Source organism: Peromyscus leucopus, chromosome 16_21 (genome assembly GCF_004664715.2).
Source record: "Peromyscus leucopus breed LL Stock chromosome 16_21, UCI_PerLeu_2.1, whole genome shotgun sequence".
NCBI classification, from domain to species: domain Eukaryota; kingdom Metazoa; phylum Chordata; class Mammalia; order Rodentia; family Cricetidae; genus Peromyscus; species Peromyscus leucopus.
Genome location: NC_051084.1, coordinates 20,051,463 through 20,070,068, shown reverse-complemented (window position 1 = coordinate 20,070,068; position 18,606 = coordinate 20,051,463). Strand labels below are relative to the sequence as shown.

The 18,606-nt window shown below is 51.3% G+C and overlaps 1 protein-coding gene and 1 pseudogene across 1 annotated transcript; one reads left to right on the top strand and one right to left on the bottom strand.

The window, feature by feature from the left end:
* Positions 1-5,228: 5,228 nt before the first annotated feature.
* Positions 5,229-6,149, bottom strand: Mif (macrophage migration inhibitory factor). Its single transcript, XM_028874242.2, has 3 exons — positions 5,912-6,149; positions 5,552-5,724; positions 5,229-5,420 (listed from the first exon to the last, which is right to left on the bottom strand). Exons 1-3 carry the CDS (start codon positions 6,017-6,019, stop codon positions 5,354-5,356), a joined length of 348 nt encoding a protein of 115 aa, XP_028730075.1. The 5' UTR covers positions 6,020-6,149; the 3' UTR covers positions 5,229-5,353.
* Positions 6,150-12,067: 5,918 nt separating this feature from the next.
* LOC114696446 lies at positions 12,068-17,430 on the top strand (annotated as a pseudogene).
* The last annotated feature ends 1,176 nt before the right edge of the window (positions 17,431-18,606 follow it).

The following is an 18,606-nucleotide window of genomic DNA, read 5'->3' as shown; positions in this document are numbered from 1 at the left end:
TCTCAGGAGAGTAGTGGCATCCACCCTCCTGGGTTTTTCCCTCCCAATAAATCTCTTGTGTGAGGTTTGTTGTACAGTGTGATTTTGTGGTATTCCTTGGCTCCTGACTCCCAGGATACCTTTCCCTTCAGAGCTGTATCACTTACAGTATTATACTGTATGTATACGTATATATATAGTAAGTACATGCATATATGCATATATAACACATGTATGTGTATACAATAATAGCTAAAAGTCCATGAATTTGGGGGGATGTAACTTGGGAAGAGTTGAGGGGGTTGATGAAAATATAGTACAAGGAGACAAGTCTCAGTAGTATACTAATTTTAAGGGAGGGGATAAATAAAAATAAGAAATATACAAAAGAACAGGTTGCTATGGTCAAAAGAATGAGGCCTCCTTGGTAGCTTTTCAGTTTGGAGCCTTACTGGACCCTGGCTGTTAGTGAGTTTAAGAATGTCCCAGTAAGTTGGTGATTGTGCGTCCAGGCTCCATGCTCACCAGACGGAAGGCACTAGGGCTCCGGAACTGGGGGCCAGGGCCAACTCCTGAACATTCTTAACTCCTCACCCTCACTGACGGAGGGGTCAAAGGCTGCTATTTGATCCATTGGCGGGTCTGTCTGCATCACGTCCCTCTCTTGGTGCTGGAACTTACCCAGGCAGTTAGACGGGTCTGGGACCTCGTTTCGCACTGCCTCTTGAGAATGGAAGCAGTGTGGGGACAGCATTTAACTGGCCACAGGTGTGAGGACTCCAGATCAGTGGCCCGGAACTATCACTGTGGCACAAGAGACACAGGAGCTAAACGGAGGAACTGGGATTTCTCCAGGTGCTCCCTCCTATGCTGAGAGCCTGAGCTGATGCCAGGAGAGACGCCCCTCCTAAAAAGTCTAGTAACCTGCCTTCCAGCTGATCGTACCTCCAAAAGCTGTTTTAGCCTTTGGTTCATCTTTACTACGGGAGATGGAACCCTCATACAAGAAAGCCAAAGAAAAACTCAAAAACCACTTTCCTCTTACTAATTTGTCCCAAACTGTAAATAAATCCATTTTTCTTCACCAATTGGTTTCCTAAACTTCCTAAACATTTATAATACAAAGAACTGAAGGGGATAGGTTATGAATCTGAGCGTCCAGTTTAAAACAAAACAAACGAAGAACAACCAAAACTTGGGGAACACTCCTGAACTCTCCCAACAACTGAGGCATTGCTTTGGAAGATCCACCCTGCTCCATTTTTAGCCGCCGCTCCGAAGGCAGTGAAGCAGACTGGTCATGCTACCTGCCAGCTTTAGAGAGTGGTGGACCCTGGGGGTGGGGTGCAGCGGGTGTGTTGGCTCCTGGCAGCTGCATTTCAAGCCTGTGCTCCAGGCCTCTGCCCACTGCATCTGCCCAATACTACCCTGCTTTCTGGAAGCTAAGACGTCCCACCACACACCTCATGTCTGACTGCACTGCACAAAAAAAAAAAAAAAAAAATGGAGGAGTTTCACAATTTATCAAGACCTGAGTATGGGCACAGGCCACCTGCGATGTGGAACATCTTCAGTTACTTTCAGATTGGGTGACTATGGAGGAAAGACACATGGTGAACCTCTTCATTTCACAGATGGGGGAAACTGAGGCCCAAGGCAGGGAGATGATCTTAATCTCACTGAGATCTGACTCCCGGAAGGAAATAGCTGGTGAGGATTTGGGGTGGGCTGGGGTGGTGGCCCCCTGAGGCATGAGTTCTGGAGAAGGGATTGGGGGGTGGGGGTGGGGAGCTGTCTCTGAGATGCAGTTGTACCTGATAGGAGGGGCAGGGTTGGAGGGAGTTTCTGGGGAAGAGTCTGTACCCCGCGGGACAAGCTCTAAGAGGTCCCAGGGCAGCAGCCCAGAAGACCAGAGCAGGGAGGAGCCCTGGAAATCCACTCGGGCACAACCCATCTAAGAGGCTTGGGCCAAGACAGAGGCATTGTGTCTTCTGCACCAGAAGACACACATAGAGTGGGCCTGGGCAACTCCATGGGGAGCAGGAGAAGGAAAAGCACCTGAAAAGGTGTAAGACTTGCCAGAGTTGGCCAACTTTGGCAAACAGTGACCATGGGCACAGGCAGGGGTCACCATATAGGCTGATAATGTCATTAGATGCCATGGCCCTATGGAACAATGGTGGGAGAACGGGGCATTCTCTGCCCAACTTCACCTATCCAACCTGGAGGTTTGAGGTATCATTGGACATGCCGCTTAGCTGACACTTGGAAAGCTGACTGGCCCATGGGCCTTGGTTTTGAAAAGGAACCGGCCTCATTCAGTGGGTAGTGAAGGATCATGCTTTGGAGAAAGTGGGGCTGGTCAAGGATGACTGGGATGGAGGAGGGAGACAGCAGTTGCCTCCTGCAACACATTAGGCTGACCAAGAAATGTGAAGGGCCGAAGTCATAGGGCCCGGTTCCATTTTTTTCCTTGGGTGCCAAGGTGTGACCACTTTGTAGATGCTCCCACTGGTTACAGAGCCACAAACATTGAGGCTTTTATTTTTTAGGTGAGTAGCTCTTCTGGCTCATGTGATTCCCTCCAAGCCCCCCACACTCACACAGCAGATGATCAACTTGCCTCCTCCACCACAGAGACCTCCATTTTAGGTTCACATGTGGCCCTTGGGCCAGAGCCTGCCACAGAGACCTTAACTTCAGGCTCACATGTGGCTTGGCCGGAGACCTCGCTGAGGGAATGGAGCAAGTCCATGAGCCTGCCCTGGGAGACAGCAGTAATACAGCCAAATACCTCAGGGTCAGTGTCCTCGTCTGTGAAATGAGGAAGTTGGACTAGAATCAAGGGAGACCCGAGCCCTCCCTTTCTCTGTGTAGAGCAGAAGGGCGGCGGGGGGGGGGGGGGGGGGGGGGGGGGGACGGGACCACCTGCTTGAGCACACAGTGGGGCCAGGTGCTCGAGACAAGAGCTCAGCAGAAATAAGAGGTTTTGACGTGGGACTCAGTTTTGTGCAAAGTCCAACCCTGTGGTTATGGGTCCGATGGAACGAAGGGGATGTGGCAAAGGCCTGGGCTGAGGAGGGAAGGTAGCCTTCCACACAAGAGGTACTCAGACTCAAGAGGGCAGCCCCAGACTGCACCTCTGGTTGCAGCAAGGGCATCATGCCTCCCAGTGTGGAGGCAGGCAGTGAGGTGCCTTCATGAATGCAGAATGAGATGGAGGGAAGCTGGAGGCCCCTCGTGGGTTCTAGTAAGCTAGGAAGGGTCTTGCTTTGGGAACTTCCAGGTATGGCTGGCCTCCGCACTGAGAAGGGGGTCTCAACTCCTGCAGATTCGATCTCATGAGCTTTGATTCTCCTTTCTAAACATCACTCTTCCTGGCCCTACTTCTGTCCTGATCTAGTGCTGGGGGTGGTGATGTGTCTGGTCTGGGGCTTCCCTTCTCCCAGAGTCACAAGACTCCTAAACCTAAGAAGCACAAGAGATTAGCAAGCTGCCCGGGATGCATGCCCTAGGTGGGCACTGTCAAGGCTGCAGTAGATGGCAGTTAGGAGTGGGGGGTGTGGATCTATGTGGTACTTAAACTGGTGGGATAGGCACCGCTAGGGCCTGGATGGTTCTGAAGATGCCCACGACTTATTGGTTTCAAGTCTGGCCTGGTGGGTGTTTGTGAATTACTCCACGAATGATGAAGTACAATGGGCAGGGATCCTGGCGATCGTGCCCAGGAAGGACTCTGTACCCACACTAGGTCTCAGGTCTCTCTGCACACACAGGGAGGCCTCTGTCAGTTGTCAGGCTCAGACAGGCAAGTTCCTCACTCCCAGTCAGGAGTTGAGGGGCTCCTCTTCCCAGGCAGGGCCCCTCAGCTTCCAAAAGCAAATCTGAATTCCTTGGGATTCTTAAAAAAAAAAAAAAAAAAGAAAGAAAAAAGAAAACCCCACATTTCATCTAGAATGTTCTTACCTTGACAAGAAGCTGATGAGCAAGGCAACTGGGACCAGCAGGCATCCACTGAGGCAAGATGCCACCTTTCCTAAATCTGAGGAATGGGGTGCATGCATCAAGAGTCCCTCTATGGAAGCTGTTGTTAGACTTCTCTGGAAGGACAGTCAATGTAGGCAGGGTGGTATAAGCTCTTTTTTCCCCCCAAGACAGGGTTTCTATGTATAGCCCTGGCTGTCCTAGAACTCACTCTGTAGACCAGGCTAGCCTTGAACTAGAAGATGCCTGCCTCAGAGTGCTGGGATTAAAGGCATGTGCCACCACCACCTGGCTCGGCTCTTTTCTTTAGGAAAGACTCAAGCCAGTCCTGACAGATTAATCTTAGCTGGGCCTCCCTAGCTGGTAGGTCCTCATACTGGGGAGTAGTGAGAAATTCCTTCAGGAGCAGCAGTAGGCTCCTAGGGCCCAAGCAGGGATTCTGCCCAATGCCACCCATTGGGGTCCCTGGGCTTGGCAGGAAGGACTCCAGGCGAAGAGATCTAAATTACATTGGACCTTTGCCAGTGATTTTATGAAAATGCCCTGAGGGCCAGCACCTTTTCTATCCTAACATAAATGCTAACAGATAAGTACTTCCTCCACCCTCCTGCATTCTCAGGGAACTGCTGCGTGCTGTGGTGGGGATGGGGGGCAGGGGGGTTGTCCCTCTGAGCAGAACACAGACAAGGAATTGGGGAGTGGGCAGTGTGGCCTAGCGAGAACTTTGTATCTTGGTCACCTCTCCCACCAACATGCCTAAAAACTGGCCCAGTTTCAGAACAAGAAACTGGAACACTTGGCCTCGCGAAGTGATTCTTGGGGGAGGGGAAGTGGGGCTTGAGAAAGGCACAGGACCAGCTGGTCCACTATCCAATCAATTTAATCCCCACGCTTCTCCTGCTCGAGCAACCCCCGCTTCCATGAAGGCACACTACCGCCCCATGTGCCACTGTGGCAAGAGCACAATTCGGGATTCCCGCCCAGAGCAGAGAACCCATTTCAGGGTGCAACAACTGCTTGGGAAGCTCCGATTCGACTCTTGGTGTGAGACCCCAGGAGATAAGTCAGCCTCTTTTAGACGTAAGGCTGGCATAGAAAAGCCTGGACAAAAGGACATCTAAACCACAGTTTTTGGGAGAGCCAAACTGGCCAACTCCGGGCCTGCCATCACACCCCACTCCACCTTTGCAGCCGGGGCGGCTTCCGTTCCACGTCCCCGCCCTGCACCAATTCCTCCACAAGCCAAGGAAAGCAGAAGCCGAGGCAACCGTGGTCTCTAAACCATTTATTTCTCCCGAACGGAAGGTGGGCATCGCTACGGGTGGACGAAACAGAACGCTGCGTGCAGCAAGGCTCCAAGAACAGCGGTGCAGGTAAGTTAGGTCAGCACTCAAGCGAAGGTGGAACCGTTCCAGCCCACGTTGGCTGCGTTCATGTCGTAATAGTTGATGTAGATCCTGCGAGAATGAAAGCCCGGCTCAGCCAAACGCGCGGTCTCGGCGAGCGTGCGGGCGCCCTCGGAACGCCGGTCCCCCACGTGCCGACCTCCCAGCGCCCCTCCCCTCCCCCTCCCCCGCCCCCCACGTACCGATCCGGGCTGATGTGCAGGCGGTCAGCCAGCAGGCCACACAGCAGCTTGCTGTAGGCGCGGTTCTGCGCGCCGCCGATCTTGCCGATGCTGTGCAGGCTGCATAGGGCGCAGGGGTCGCTAGAGCCGCTAAAAGTCATGAGCTGGTCCGGAACCACGTGCACTGCGATGTACTGAGGGGGGGAGGGGAATGGCCACACGGTTAGCCCGCCTGAAAGAGTACCGGGCCACAGGTCTCCCAGAGCGCTCCAGCCGCCACCCGCCCGCCCGCCCGCCCGCCTCGGCTCCCATTCCCATTCTTCCTCTACCCGGCGGGCGGGCGGGCCCACGCCACTCTCTTCCTGTACCCTCCCTGCAAACCTGTGCCGGCTTGCCCGTGGCTTGCGCCAGCTGCTGGGTGAGCTCGGAGAGAAGCCCCTCTGGCACGGAGGCGCGGGGGACGTTGGTGTTCACGGTGAACATCGGCATGGTGGCGGAGGGACTGCACGCGGGGACGAGAGGACAGAGCAACACGGGATGTGGCCCAAACCAGGGACCTGAGCTACGTGACCCAGCTCAGTACCGCCCCAAGCCGGCTGCGGCTCCTCCCCTCGCTCCGCCTCTGATGACGTAAGGTTACGTCCCAAAGCGGGGCGTGACTGCGCTTCTGCGCACTACTTCTGCTGCACTTGGTCCGCTTCTGCGCACTAGGGGGAGGGTGTATTTGGCTCTTTGTTTCTTAAGATAGAAACGAAGGGATGCATCATGTAGTAAGCTAGGTAACGAGGACTTGACTCCATTAGATTTGTCGAAGCATTCCTGGTAGATGCTACAGATTTATGGGACAGCAAGCGCAAGTTCAGGTCTAAGAAATTTCTGTTCCAAGTAGAGGAAACTTTAACCTTTATCGGTGCTACAGGTCTTATCTCTCCTGCCAATGGGCCAGAACTGACTGGCTCTCCTGAATACGATTTAACCTCAAATAATGAGCCAAAAGCGTGATGGCTTGTGCTTAGAGAAAGAACAATCCTTACTTACGTTGGGAACTTGCTCTAATCCTGTGAAATCGGCTGAGCTCCATCCCTTAGTGGTCTTTGCTCTCCTGCTGCAAATCAGCCTCGGTCCCCTGGCACAGTGCCACCTTCAACCCAGCCACTTTCAACTAAGACTTTTTGTGTGTCCTGAGCCTCCCAGGACATGTGTCCACAAAGCCTACAGTCCTGCGCTTGTAGACCCGTGTAGATGGGGGGAAAGGCAGAATGGAGCCACCATCCAGTCAGTTCCCTGCATCCTTGCTGTTCTACGCAAGTGAGAATGCTTGGAGATCTCCGGGGGAGACATAAGGAACAGGTTTTGAGCCAAAGGTACCAGTTCTCTTCCTCCAGGCCTTAAGGTATAATCCTAAACTGGGCAACTGTCAGCCCTCAGGGAAGCACTGCTCAAATTAGATCCAGCAGAGATACCCTCATCTAAACCCTTGGTAGACTTTGTATAGCTTTCTCGTCAACAAGCCAGATATCCGGCAGGTGCCCAGGAAATGTCAATGGGATCTTGGGTCTCCCTTTGTTTCCCTAATTCTTCTATATTTCTGTTAAAAATTTTCCAGCAAGTCAACAGGGTGCATTGTAGACCATGACAGTTCTGTCTCTGTGACTTCAAGGTTTATATGAGGTCCTGTAATGGTTCTGGCAAAAAATGAAGATATTCTAAAGAGACACTTGTGCCCCTCCATTTGGCTACCAGACTATTGAAACAATGGTTCCCAAGGAAATGGAATTTCCTCAGGAGTCTCAGGCTGGGACTGAGGAGAGGCTAAAGGCAGGTGCAGCAGAGGAGGAACTTGTCTCCCTGGGAGAGATTTCACACTGCTCTGGAAGCTTGCCAGACCACCCTGCAGAAGGGGCTGGAGCTAAGAAAACCGATGCTAGGAGGACCACACCTTGGCCAGGATGGCTTAGTTATGCATACCTCTTGCCCTCTATTTAAACCTCAACTTCATATCACAGGCCCGGAAGATGACCTTGAAGGTGAGGTTCACTGGATGTCTTTGGGTTTCTATTGCTGTGAAGAGACACCATGACCACCGCAACTCCTAGCAAACATTTAAGTGCGGCTGGCTTACAGTTCAGAGGTTTAGCCCATTCGTGGCAGGAAGCATGGTGGCAGGCGGGCAGGCATAGGGCTGGAGAAGGAGCTGAGAGCTCTACATCTGGAATTCTACATTCTGGAAGCAGGAAGAGAACTGGTTTGAGCCTCTGAGACCTCAAAGCCCACCCCCTAGTGATGCACCTCCTCCAACAAAGCCACACCACCTCTAAAAATGTCACACTTCTTAAGAGTGCCACTCACTCCCTATGGGCCTATGGGGGCCATTTTTATTCAAACCACCACGCTGGACTTTTTATTTGTTCTTCTTCCCAGTGTGGCCACATTGAAATAAATCTCCTTTCTCTGCTTTTCATTATTGTCTCTTTAATTGGACGAATGAGGATGTGTGCCCAAGGGTAGGGCGTCAGGACTGCCAGGGCCCAGGATCTGACCCTCATAGTTCCAGGAGCATTGATGGTAAAATGGACAAATCTGATGTCAATAGAGCCAGAGGTTTCCTCATTCCAAGGTTATTTTCTGGGCCCTGGTCCAGGGGGTCCTCAATCTTAGAGCACAGCTCTCCCATGATCTTGGGAGGACACTTGCTATCTGGGTAATTTTGGCTCGTCAACAGTTATCCACCAGTGGGAGAACTTGGTAAGGCTGTTAGAACTTCCCTGGGCGCGCCTTCCATGCTCTCTGTAGCTTTAGCCTCTGTTGCCTCTGTTTGTCCTTAGATATTGGTTACACAATTTGCTGTATCTTTGTTTTATTTTGTTTTGTTTTTCAAGACAGGGTTTCTCTGTGTAGCCCTGGCTGTCCTAGAACTCACTCTGTAGACCAAGCTGGCCTCGAACTCACAGAGATCTGCCTGTCTCTGCTTCCCAAGTGCTAGGATTAAAGGTGTGAGCCACCACTGCCCAGCTAGAATTTGCTATACTTAACAGGTTATGGATGTTAGGTTTGGGGCTATGGGCTAATGGCTAATTGCCAATTGCCATAGCAGCCTTTTTCTCGTGGCTTCCTATATCAGAACTGACAGGGAGCCCCTCTGTGATTCTGTAACCCCCTAACTCCCCAGACTCCTCAGGTGCCTGAATTCCAGAGGAATAGCAGGTACCATAATTCTCACTTCCCCAAGGAAGTTTACAGGCCAGAGTACCAGACTCCAAGACTTCAAAGGGCAGGCTACCAGGGACAGCTCATCACCCACCCACATAATGGATACACCTTAACTAACTTTCCTTCCCCGTATCCTCAGGGCAACACATTCCTTTCTCCCTCGGAATCAGGGACAGCTTGACTGCAGGCCTGTGTGTGGACTACTCAACTGTATGGCATGAAACCTGACACCTCCTCTGCAACTATAAGAAGGGGAATCCCCCCTGCTCCCCCCCCCAACTCACGCATCTGAACGCTCCTCAGATCTTCCATGCTATTGTCTATTGGCATTAATAACTCTCATGACCCCAAAAGACAATCTGCCTCATTGTCCCCTTTGAATCCCAAATCCAGTAACTTCCTCCCCACCTTCCAAATGTATGTGTATTAATGCTTTTCTTGCATGTATGTGTATGCATCACATGTTTGCCTAGTACTCTCAGAGGCGAGAAAAGGGCATCAGATACACTGGAACTGGAGGAGTTACTGATAGCCGTGAACCACCGTGTGTGTGCTGCGAATTGAACCCAGGTGCTCAGCAAGAGCAACCAGTGCTCTAAAACACTGAGTCCTTTCTCCAGCCCCCAAGGAACTTTCAGTCAATGGAATCCCTGTTGGATCCCAGTGACAATTGTTACTTCTGAAGGTATTGCAGTCCCAGGGAGCCAGCCTCGGGGCTGCAGGCAGGGCTCAAAGAGAATGCCACAGCATAGCAAAATCTATCTGAGGGGTAAGACTTGAACACACGCGTTCTGATGGTTACTCTCTGGTTCTTCACAGCTATGTACGTATCCAAACAGACTCCTTCAGGCACTATCAAAGTTACATTTGAGGGTCACATTTCATTTAGTAAATGATAAGAAGCAGAGTCGTCCTGACAACACAATAAATCTTAGCTTCCTAATTGGTAGGCTGTAATCTCATAGCTGCAGCTTCAAAGAAAGAACCAGTCATGGTTATCTATTTAGAGAGATAGCTTTATAAAACTAAACTACTGAGAAATCTCAAACATAAGTGCATATATCCTATATTTCTAAGTGTAGTAACATTTTTAACATTTTGTGATGAACAGAGATGCCGGGCTTTCTTGAACTCTCAGGTTTACCTTAAATCTCCTATATATATAAGCCCATTTGGCACTTTCTCAGGCACAGTGACATTAAAAACGTTTTACATCTTGAAATATATTTTTCTGCCCTGCGTGTAACTTTAGACTATAAAAAAGGAAACTCTTAACTCTTTTTTTTTTTTTTTGCCTGCACAATTTTAGGACTCAACATAAAAACATTTAGTCGGCTGAACTTTGCATTTTCAGGTACATGCCTGTATCATAAAACTGAGGTTAGGAATATGTGCAGAGAGGTAATTGCCGTCCTAGGTAATTAGCCAGACTAGGAGAGAGACTGGTACTGCAGCCTTTAACCTTGGTTCAACAAATCAGACAGCCGGCTATTTTGTCCTTGTGAATTACTGTTTTTTTTCCCCGCTGGGAAATGTTTATCTTAAAACACATTAGCAAAGAACCTGGTCTAATCAGGACTTACTTTGAGGCTTTAAATCAGCTAATAGCTGTATTTTCAGCTACTAAGGCAGCTGCATACTATTTTCCTATATCAGCCTGAGCTATGATTATAAAACAGGCCCTAAGGGTCTCACAGTTCTCGTGGAAGATATTTTTTTTATTCATCAAAATTATATAGCTTAAGGAGAAATCACCTTCCTGACGGTCCACGGATATGTTTCCAGTAGATGGAGTATATTCGTGAGACGAACACAATACAATATAGGCAGTGGGAGACTCCCCACACCATACACACAGTAGCAGCAAGTGTGCAGGGACACAGCAGAAGCACAATACATTCCGGAGTCTGTATTCTTGCAAGCCTTGCTTGAGCGAGACAGCCCCATCAGAGAGTCGAACTTCTGCTGGGCTGACACCCAGACTACGAATTGCCATCTGCTATGATTGCTCTGACATGTCTGTAGGCTACCAGCATGAAGACAGGAGCAGAATGCGGAATCTGTCCCAGAGAAGGGTTTCACATTTCAAGGAAGGCTAGGATGTGCTTTGGGGAGATGGGGAGATGGTCCCGCAGGTAAAGCCACTTATCACCAAGCCTGACAACCTGAGTTCCATCCCTAGAACCCATATGATGGAGAGTTGTCCTCTAACCATGGTGTGTTGGTGCACATTTGTGTGCCCACGTGTGCTCGTGCATGTGCTTGCTCATACTACGTGCCATTAAAAATAAAGTGTACTTTTGCATATCCTTAGAGTTCCCCTCAGAGCCCAGCTAGTACAAAATAAAGTGTCTCAAAACACAGGGAATCACCAGTTTGGGTGTGGTAGTACCGCCTCCATCTGATAGAATGAAGTGACCCCAACACACGACGGAAGAGATGCTTGGAAGAGACATATATGACCAACAGCCAAAACACACTTGAAGGCACACAGGTTAGCACAGATGCCGTTACTGAAGCACATGTAGGGCTGGCAGATGGCGCAGAGATAGGCCACTTGCTGCGCCTGCCCAGAGACCTGAGTTCAATACCTGGACCTCACCCACATAAATGTGGAAGGAGAGAAGTGACTCCATAAAGCTATGCTCTGACCTCCGTTCACGCACTGTGATATGTGCACTCTTATGCCTACATCATTTGTGTGTGTGTGCATTCACAAGTTTTTAAAAGTGACTTGAAGCCGGGCAGTGGTGGTGCATGCCTTTAATCCCAGCATGTCATACTGTCTCATGCCCTGGGTGAGATAGTCTCGTGCCGGCCTCTCCCGTCCTTTCTGAGTCCATCAGGGCCAGCCTGCAGCTTCCAGGATGCCGTCTTGGTCCTGGGCTGTGGCCTGCCTGCACTTTCTGTCACCAGCAAATCTCATCCCTGGGTGCTCTGGTCCAATTAGGTCCTACATGTGCCTTACATCTGCCTGTCCTTGGAATCTGTTCCCATATGAGTTAATGCTTCATGTTTAAACACTCCCCTGTGGTGGTGGTAAGACAGTCTCTTTTTGACCACTGCTGTATGCCTACCTCCTCGATCTTTTGACATCAGGAAGATGACCCCCAGGGTCATTCATACCATGGCAAGAGGCTCTTCACCTATATCATTAGAGGTGTGAACCTTAAAAGGGGGATGATCGTGCAGTGGCTAGGTGGGTCCAGTTTAGTCACATGACCCCTTAAAAACCAGAGAATTTCTTTAAGCTGGTCAGCTGTGACAGATGTCAAATTCAAAAGAAGAGAATGGGAAATTTTTTGGGTCCACAGAACATCCGAGATAATCATCTTCACATCTGGTGGTGAGTCGGCTTGGGAGGGTGAGCAGCTGTCCGGGCTGCCCGTGAGGACACCCGGTCAGTGGGGGACAGACGTGTCCAGAACCCACAGGCTGCAACTCTGGAGGACGCTCTAGAGTGTGGGGACCCTGTAAAAGGGACCCCTTCGGATACCCTCTTGCCTAGGAGACTTTTTAAGAGGCCCGGGCCACTAGATCATCTTTTGGTTTCATTTTCTATACCATTTTGCCGGCTTGTCCTGTCTCTGTGTGTTGTGAGTTTGTTCGTGTCATTCGGTGTTTTGTTTTGCCTGTTCGGTATGGGCCAGACTGCCTCTACACCCCTTCTCTCTTACCCTCGCCCACTGGTCAGAAGTAACGGCCGGAGCCTCAAACCTAGCGGTTCGAGTGAAGAAAGGGAAGTGGCACGTCTGATCTGAATGTTATTAGGGCAGTTAAACAGAAGATTTTTGTTCCAGGTACCCATGGACACCCGGACCAGCAAGCCTACATCTGGGTCTGGGAGGACTTGGTGCTAGACCCACCTAAGTGGGTCCGGTCTCTCCAGGCCAACCCATCTGCACCACCTACTGACCAAGCCCCCCTCCTTCTAACCAAAACCCCTGAACCGCCTAAGTCTTCTCCGTTAACCCCGACACCTGCACCCCTGCCAGAGTCGCAGGCTGACCTCATTTCTCTTGATCTAGATCCCCCGCCGCCCTACAGACCGCCGCCACAGCCAGCAGGGGCAGAATCCAGACCGGCTCTGGTCTCCCCCTCAGGGCCGGCACAGGGCACCTGGCAAAGGAGGGCACGCCCTCATGATGAGGTCCCACCGGCAGTCACACTGCCCCTGCGCCCCATTGGGGGAACCATTGAGGATGGGGTTGGGGAGACATGCCTGCCCTCCAATATTGGCCGTTCTCTTCCTCAGATTTATATAATTGGAAAAATAATAATCCACCCTTTTCTGAAGATCCCACCCGACTAACCGGGCTCCTCGAGTCCATCATGTATTCCCACCAGCCTACTTGGGACGATTGTCAGCAACTTCTGGGGGTCCTTTTCACCACAGAAGAAAGGGAACGCATCCTCCTAGAAGCTAGGAAGTTAGTCCCTGGACCAGACGGACGGCCAACCCAGCTCCCCAATCTCATTGATGAGCGTTTCCCCTTGAGACGTCCGGCCTGGGACCGGAACACTCCAGAAGGTAGGGAGCATCTGTCCCTCTATCGCCAGACTCTAATGGCGGGTCTCCGTGCAGCGGCCAGAAGGCCCACTAATTTGGCTAAGGTAGGTGAGGTTCTTCAAGGGCCCGAAGAAACCCCCTCTGCCTTCCTTGAGAGACTCATGGAGGCATATAGAAGGTATACCCCCTTTGACCCACAGTCAGAGGAATTGAGGTGAGCAGTGAGTATGGCCTTTATAGGACAGTCCGCCACAGATATACGGATGGATTGCAAGGGCTGAGCCTGAGAGATCTGGTTAAAGAGGCAGAGACTATAAACGAGAGACTGCGGAAGAAAAAGAGATTCGACTGGAAAAAAAAAAGAGAAAAAAAAACCAAACAAAACAAAAAACAAACAAACAAAAAAACGACAAAAACGCCAGAATCGGGATTTGACACGGATTCTTGCAGCCGCGATAAGAGACGGGCCGGGGCCACGGGGGCGAGGAGGAGGAGGAGGCCGGGGAGGCCGCTCTCCTCTGGGACCAAACCAATGTGCCTACTGTAAAGAGGAAGGTCACTGGGCCAGAGAATGCCCAAAGAAGTCAAAAGGGCGAGGTCGACAGGTCCTTGCCCTTGAAGACTGAGGGAGTCAGGGTTCGGATCCCCTCCCCGAGCTCCAGGTAACATTTGAAGTGGAGGGGACCCCAGTGGACTTTGAGGTGGACACAGGGGCAGTCTACTCAGCCATCCAGCATCCGCTGGGGCCTCTATCTACCCGAAAGTCACTGGTTCAAGGAGCGAATGGAAGCAGAGAGAGACCCTGGACCACCCAGAGAACAGTCAACTTGGGAAAAGGTACTGTACAGCATTCCTTCCTAGTCCTGCCTGACTGTCCAGCGCCGCTTTTGGGCAGAGACCTCCTGACAAAATTGGGAGCTCAAATCTCCTTTACCGCTCGGGGCCCAGAATTAAAATTTGCACACCCAAAAGTAGGGGACCTCCATCTCCTCACATTAGAACTCCCAGCCACTGAGGAGTATCGGTTGTATGGAGCAGCAGCTAAAGCCTCTGTAACTACTGTCTCCCCGAACAATGAGGGATGGATCCACAGGTTTCCTAATGCGTGGGCAGAGACAGGGGGCCTTGGACTGGCTAAAGAACAACCTCCGGTGGTAGTCACCCTTAAGCCCACCGCAGTGCCCGTGCGTGTAAGACAATACTCGCTCAGTCGAGAAGCCCGGGAAGGCATAAAACCCCACATCAGGAGGTTTCTGGAACTGGGCATTCTGAAACCATGCCAGTCAGAGTGGAACACTCCACTCCTACCGGTAAAAAAGCCAGGAACAAATGACTACAGACCGGTCCAGGATCTGAGGGAAGTAAACTCCCGGGTGATAGACATTCACCCTACAGTGCCCAACCCCTACAATCTCCTGAGTACCTTGCCTCCAGAGCGCAATTGGTACACTGTTCTGGATTTGAAGGATGCCTTCTTCTGCCTACCCCTCCACCCAGATTCCCAAAAGCTCTTTGCTTTTGAATGGTCAGACCCTGAGGAAGGGAGGACAGGGCAGCTAACATGGACTAGACTTCCGCAAGGATTTAAGAACTCCCCAACAATCTTTGATGAGGCCCTACACCGAGACCTTCGGAGGTATCGAGAGACCTCCCCTGATGTCACTCTCCTCCAGTATGTAGATGATTTACTCCTGGCAGCTGAAACTCAGGACACCTACAAACTTGGGACTGAAAAACTTCTAGATACCCTGGCTAGCCTGGGGTACAGGGCATCTGCCAAAAAGGCGCAGATCTGTAAAAACAAAGTCACCTTCCTCGGTTATTCCTTGGAAGGAGGAAAGAGATGGCTCACGGATGCCCGGAAGCAAACCGTGGCCAGCATACCAACTCCAACAGATCGCCGGCAGTTACGCGAATTCCTGGGCGCAGCTGGGTTCTGCAGACTCTGGATTCCAGGGTTCGCTGCCATAACAGAGCCTTTCTCTCCCTTATTAAAAGAAAAGACCCCTTTTGTCTGGCAGGAGGAGCACCAGCTCGCATTTGAGAAACTAAAGAAGACACTCCTGTCAGCCCCGGCGCTTGCTCTCCCGGATGTGAGTAAACCCTTCACCCTGTACTTACATGAGAAGGGTGGGGTGGCTGTCGGCATCCTAGTGCAAGCCCTTGGTCCATGGAAAAGACCGACTGCCTATCTATCAAAGCGGCTTGATCCTGTAGCCAGGGGATGGCCGACCTGCCTCTGGGCAGTGGCAGCAGCCGCCATGCTGGTGAGGGACGCAGATAAATTAACTCTGGGACAGCATCTGACTATTATAGCTCCCCACGCATTGGAGAGCATTGTCCGCCAGCTGCCGGACCGATGGCTCAGCAATGCTCGAGCCACATACTATCAGACAACTCTCCTGGACCGGGACCGCATCACTTTTGGGCCCCCATCCGTCCTTAACCCAGCCACCCTCCTCCCAGTTGCCCAACAAGAAGAGGAGGGAGAGCCAGTGCATGACTGTGGTGCCATCCTGGCAGAGGAAACTGGGGTCCGGACAGATTTAACGGACCAACCACTGGCCAACCCAGACCTGATATGGTATACGGATGGCAGCAGTTTCCTAAATGAGTGGCAGCGGAAGGCGGGAGCGGCAGTGGTGGACAAAAATAAGGTCATCTGGTCTAGCAGCCTCCCAGAGGGGACCTCGGCTCAAAAAGCCGAATTGATTGCGCTCACCCAAGCCCTCACCATGGCAGCGGGTAAGCGAGCCACCATCTACACAGATAGCCGGTATGCATTTGCAACCGCGCATGTGCATGGGGCCATATACAGGGAGAGGGGACTATTAACATCGGCAGGAAAAGAAATTAAAAATAAAAAAGAAATCGAGGCACTACTAGATGCCGTCATGCTGCCTCGTGAGCTGGCCATCGTACATTGCCCAGGACACCAGAAGGGCGACTCCCCAGTTGCAGTTGGGAACCGGAGGGCTGACCAGGAAGCAAGGGAAGCAGCTCTCCGAGGCATCAGACACCTGACAGTCCACCTGTCACCCCCTAAAAGCCCAGTCTCTGAAGAGCCTCTGGCCCCTGAGACTCTGAAGGACACTCTGGAACGAATCCACAAGCTGACCCATCTGGGTAGCCAGAAGTTAGTCCAACTCACAGCAGAGAATAAAACCCACTCCCCGTCTGAAAGGAAGCGGATGGCAGAGGAAGTGGTGGCAGGCTGCCAAGCCTGCCAGCAGGTTAATGCATACCCTGGTCGGTTGGCTCCTGGAAAGAGACTACGAGGGAGTCGACCGGGCCAACACTGGGAAGTGGACTTTACTGAAATACGGCCAGCTAACTATGGCCTAAGGTATTTACTGCTGTTTGTAGACACATTTACAGGATTGGTGGAGTGCTACCCCACCAAAAAAGGAGACTGCAGCTGTGGTTGCCAAGAAAATTTTGGAGGAAATCTTCCCACGATTCGGACTGCCTCAGGTAATCGGGTCAGATAATGGCCCGGCATTCGTGGCTCAGGTAAGTCAGGGACTGGCCAAGGTACTGGGGATTGATTGGAAACTGCATTGTGCATACAGACCCCTAGAGTTCCGGACAGGTAGAAAGAATGAATAGAACAATTAAGGAGACCCTAACCAAATTGACCATGGAGACTGGCTCTAGAGATTGGACGATGCTCCTACCATATGCCCTCTTTAGGGCTAGGAATACCCCTTCCCTTAAAGGCTTAACCCCATTTGAATTGCTCTTTGGTTGTGCACCCCCAGTTAAGAACCTAACCTTCCAACAAGGGGAAATCATGCCTTCCTTCCTATCTGACAGACTGCAAGCTTTGGCGGTCGTCCAGCACACCCTGTGGAAACAGTTGTCTGCCACGTACCAGCCCAGTGGAGATGGCCCTGCCCACCGGTTCCATGTAGGGGACTTTGTGTATGTCCACCGGCACCAGCATCAGACCTTGGAACCTCGGTGGAAGGGTCCCTATCAAGTCCTGTTGACCACCCCGACAGTGGTTAAAGATGGAATTGCTGCGTGGATTCATGGCTCCCATCTCAAACCTGCTCCTCCTCCGGACATGGATTTGGACTGGACTGTGGAGCGGACTGATAGAGACCGGCTGAACTAACCCACACCAACCTGTGAGCCAGACGTGGCAAGTACTGTCGGGGGAAGGGGATGTGGTTTGGGAAAGAACCGGTAGGCACCCTCTTTGGATTTGGTGGCCTGCCCTAGAACCTGACCTTTGCCACATGTTGGCTGGGGCAGAAGACTTTGACATCCCCACCACTGACCCGGCCAACCCAGGTGAACCAGAAGTATGTACCCAAAGTGGACGCTGCCCCTGTTCGCATTACCCAGCAGGGTGCAGAGACCCAAGGGCCCGAGCAGCCCTAAGAAAGAGACCGTTCTATGTATGTCCGAGGGACGGGAGGAGCAGGGCACAGGCATACAAATGTGGGCAAGCTGAAAGTTATCATTGTAAAGCATGGGGAGGTGAAGGTGTCTTCGTCTGACACTTCCAAATACATAGTCCCATCATCAGGTCTATATTGTGCATGCAACACTGGGATCACACCGTGCGTTTCAGTTGCTAGCTTCAGCAGTTCTAAAGAAAATTGTTGCTTCTATACTGACCACACAGGGGTGGTAAGGGAATCTATGACAAAACTCAGGGAAAGGCTAGATACAAGAGATAAGGCCCTACGAGGCTCCCAGAGCTGGTTCGAGGACTGGTATGAAAAATCACCCTGGATGACCACCCTGCTCTCAGCCCTTACAGGGCCCCTAATTATCCTGCTCCTAGTATTGATGATTGGGCCATGCGTCCTGAATCGGATATCAGGCTTTGTTCGGTCCCAGGTAAATGGGGTTAAAATGATGGTCCTGAGACAAAGATACCAGCCTGTACCCGATACCAACCTTTAGGATTAAAGGTCAGTACAAGAAGAGGAGGGAATGAAGAGTTAATAGGAACTATATTCTTGCTTAAAAATGCTTCTGCCCCTGCTTGAGCAGAAACCACAGCTCTTGCAGGTACAAAGCTTGCCCACAGCCCTGCCGCCTTGAGAAAAATAGGCTGTTCTGCAAAAGCCACGAGATGTACTCAAGATTTCTCAGAAACTGCTGTTACCCACCCAAAACCCCCCAGACCCCCAAGACTCAGCTAGGTGTCTGAACCCCGAGTAACCCCTCTACCCCACCCTTATGAAACTGCCCTATAAAAAGCCTATAAGCTGGAGCTTCGGGGTCTTCAGTCCTCAGCTTGACTGTTGACCCGTGTGCACACGTACAATAAACTGCTTCTGAGTGACTCGATATCGGAGTGAAGCTTCTGTTATCAGCGCCAACTCTAACACTGTTA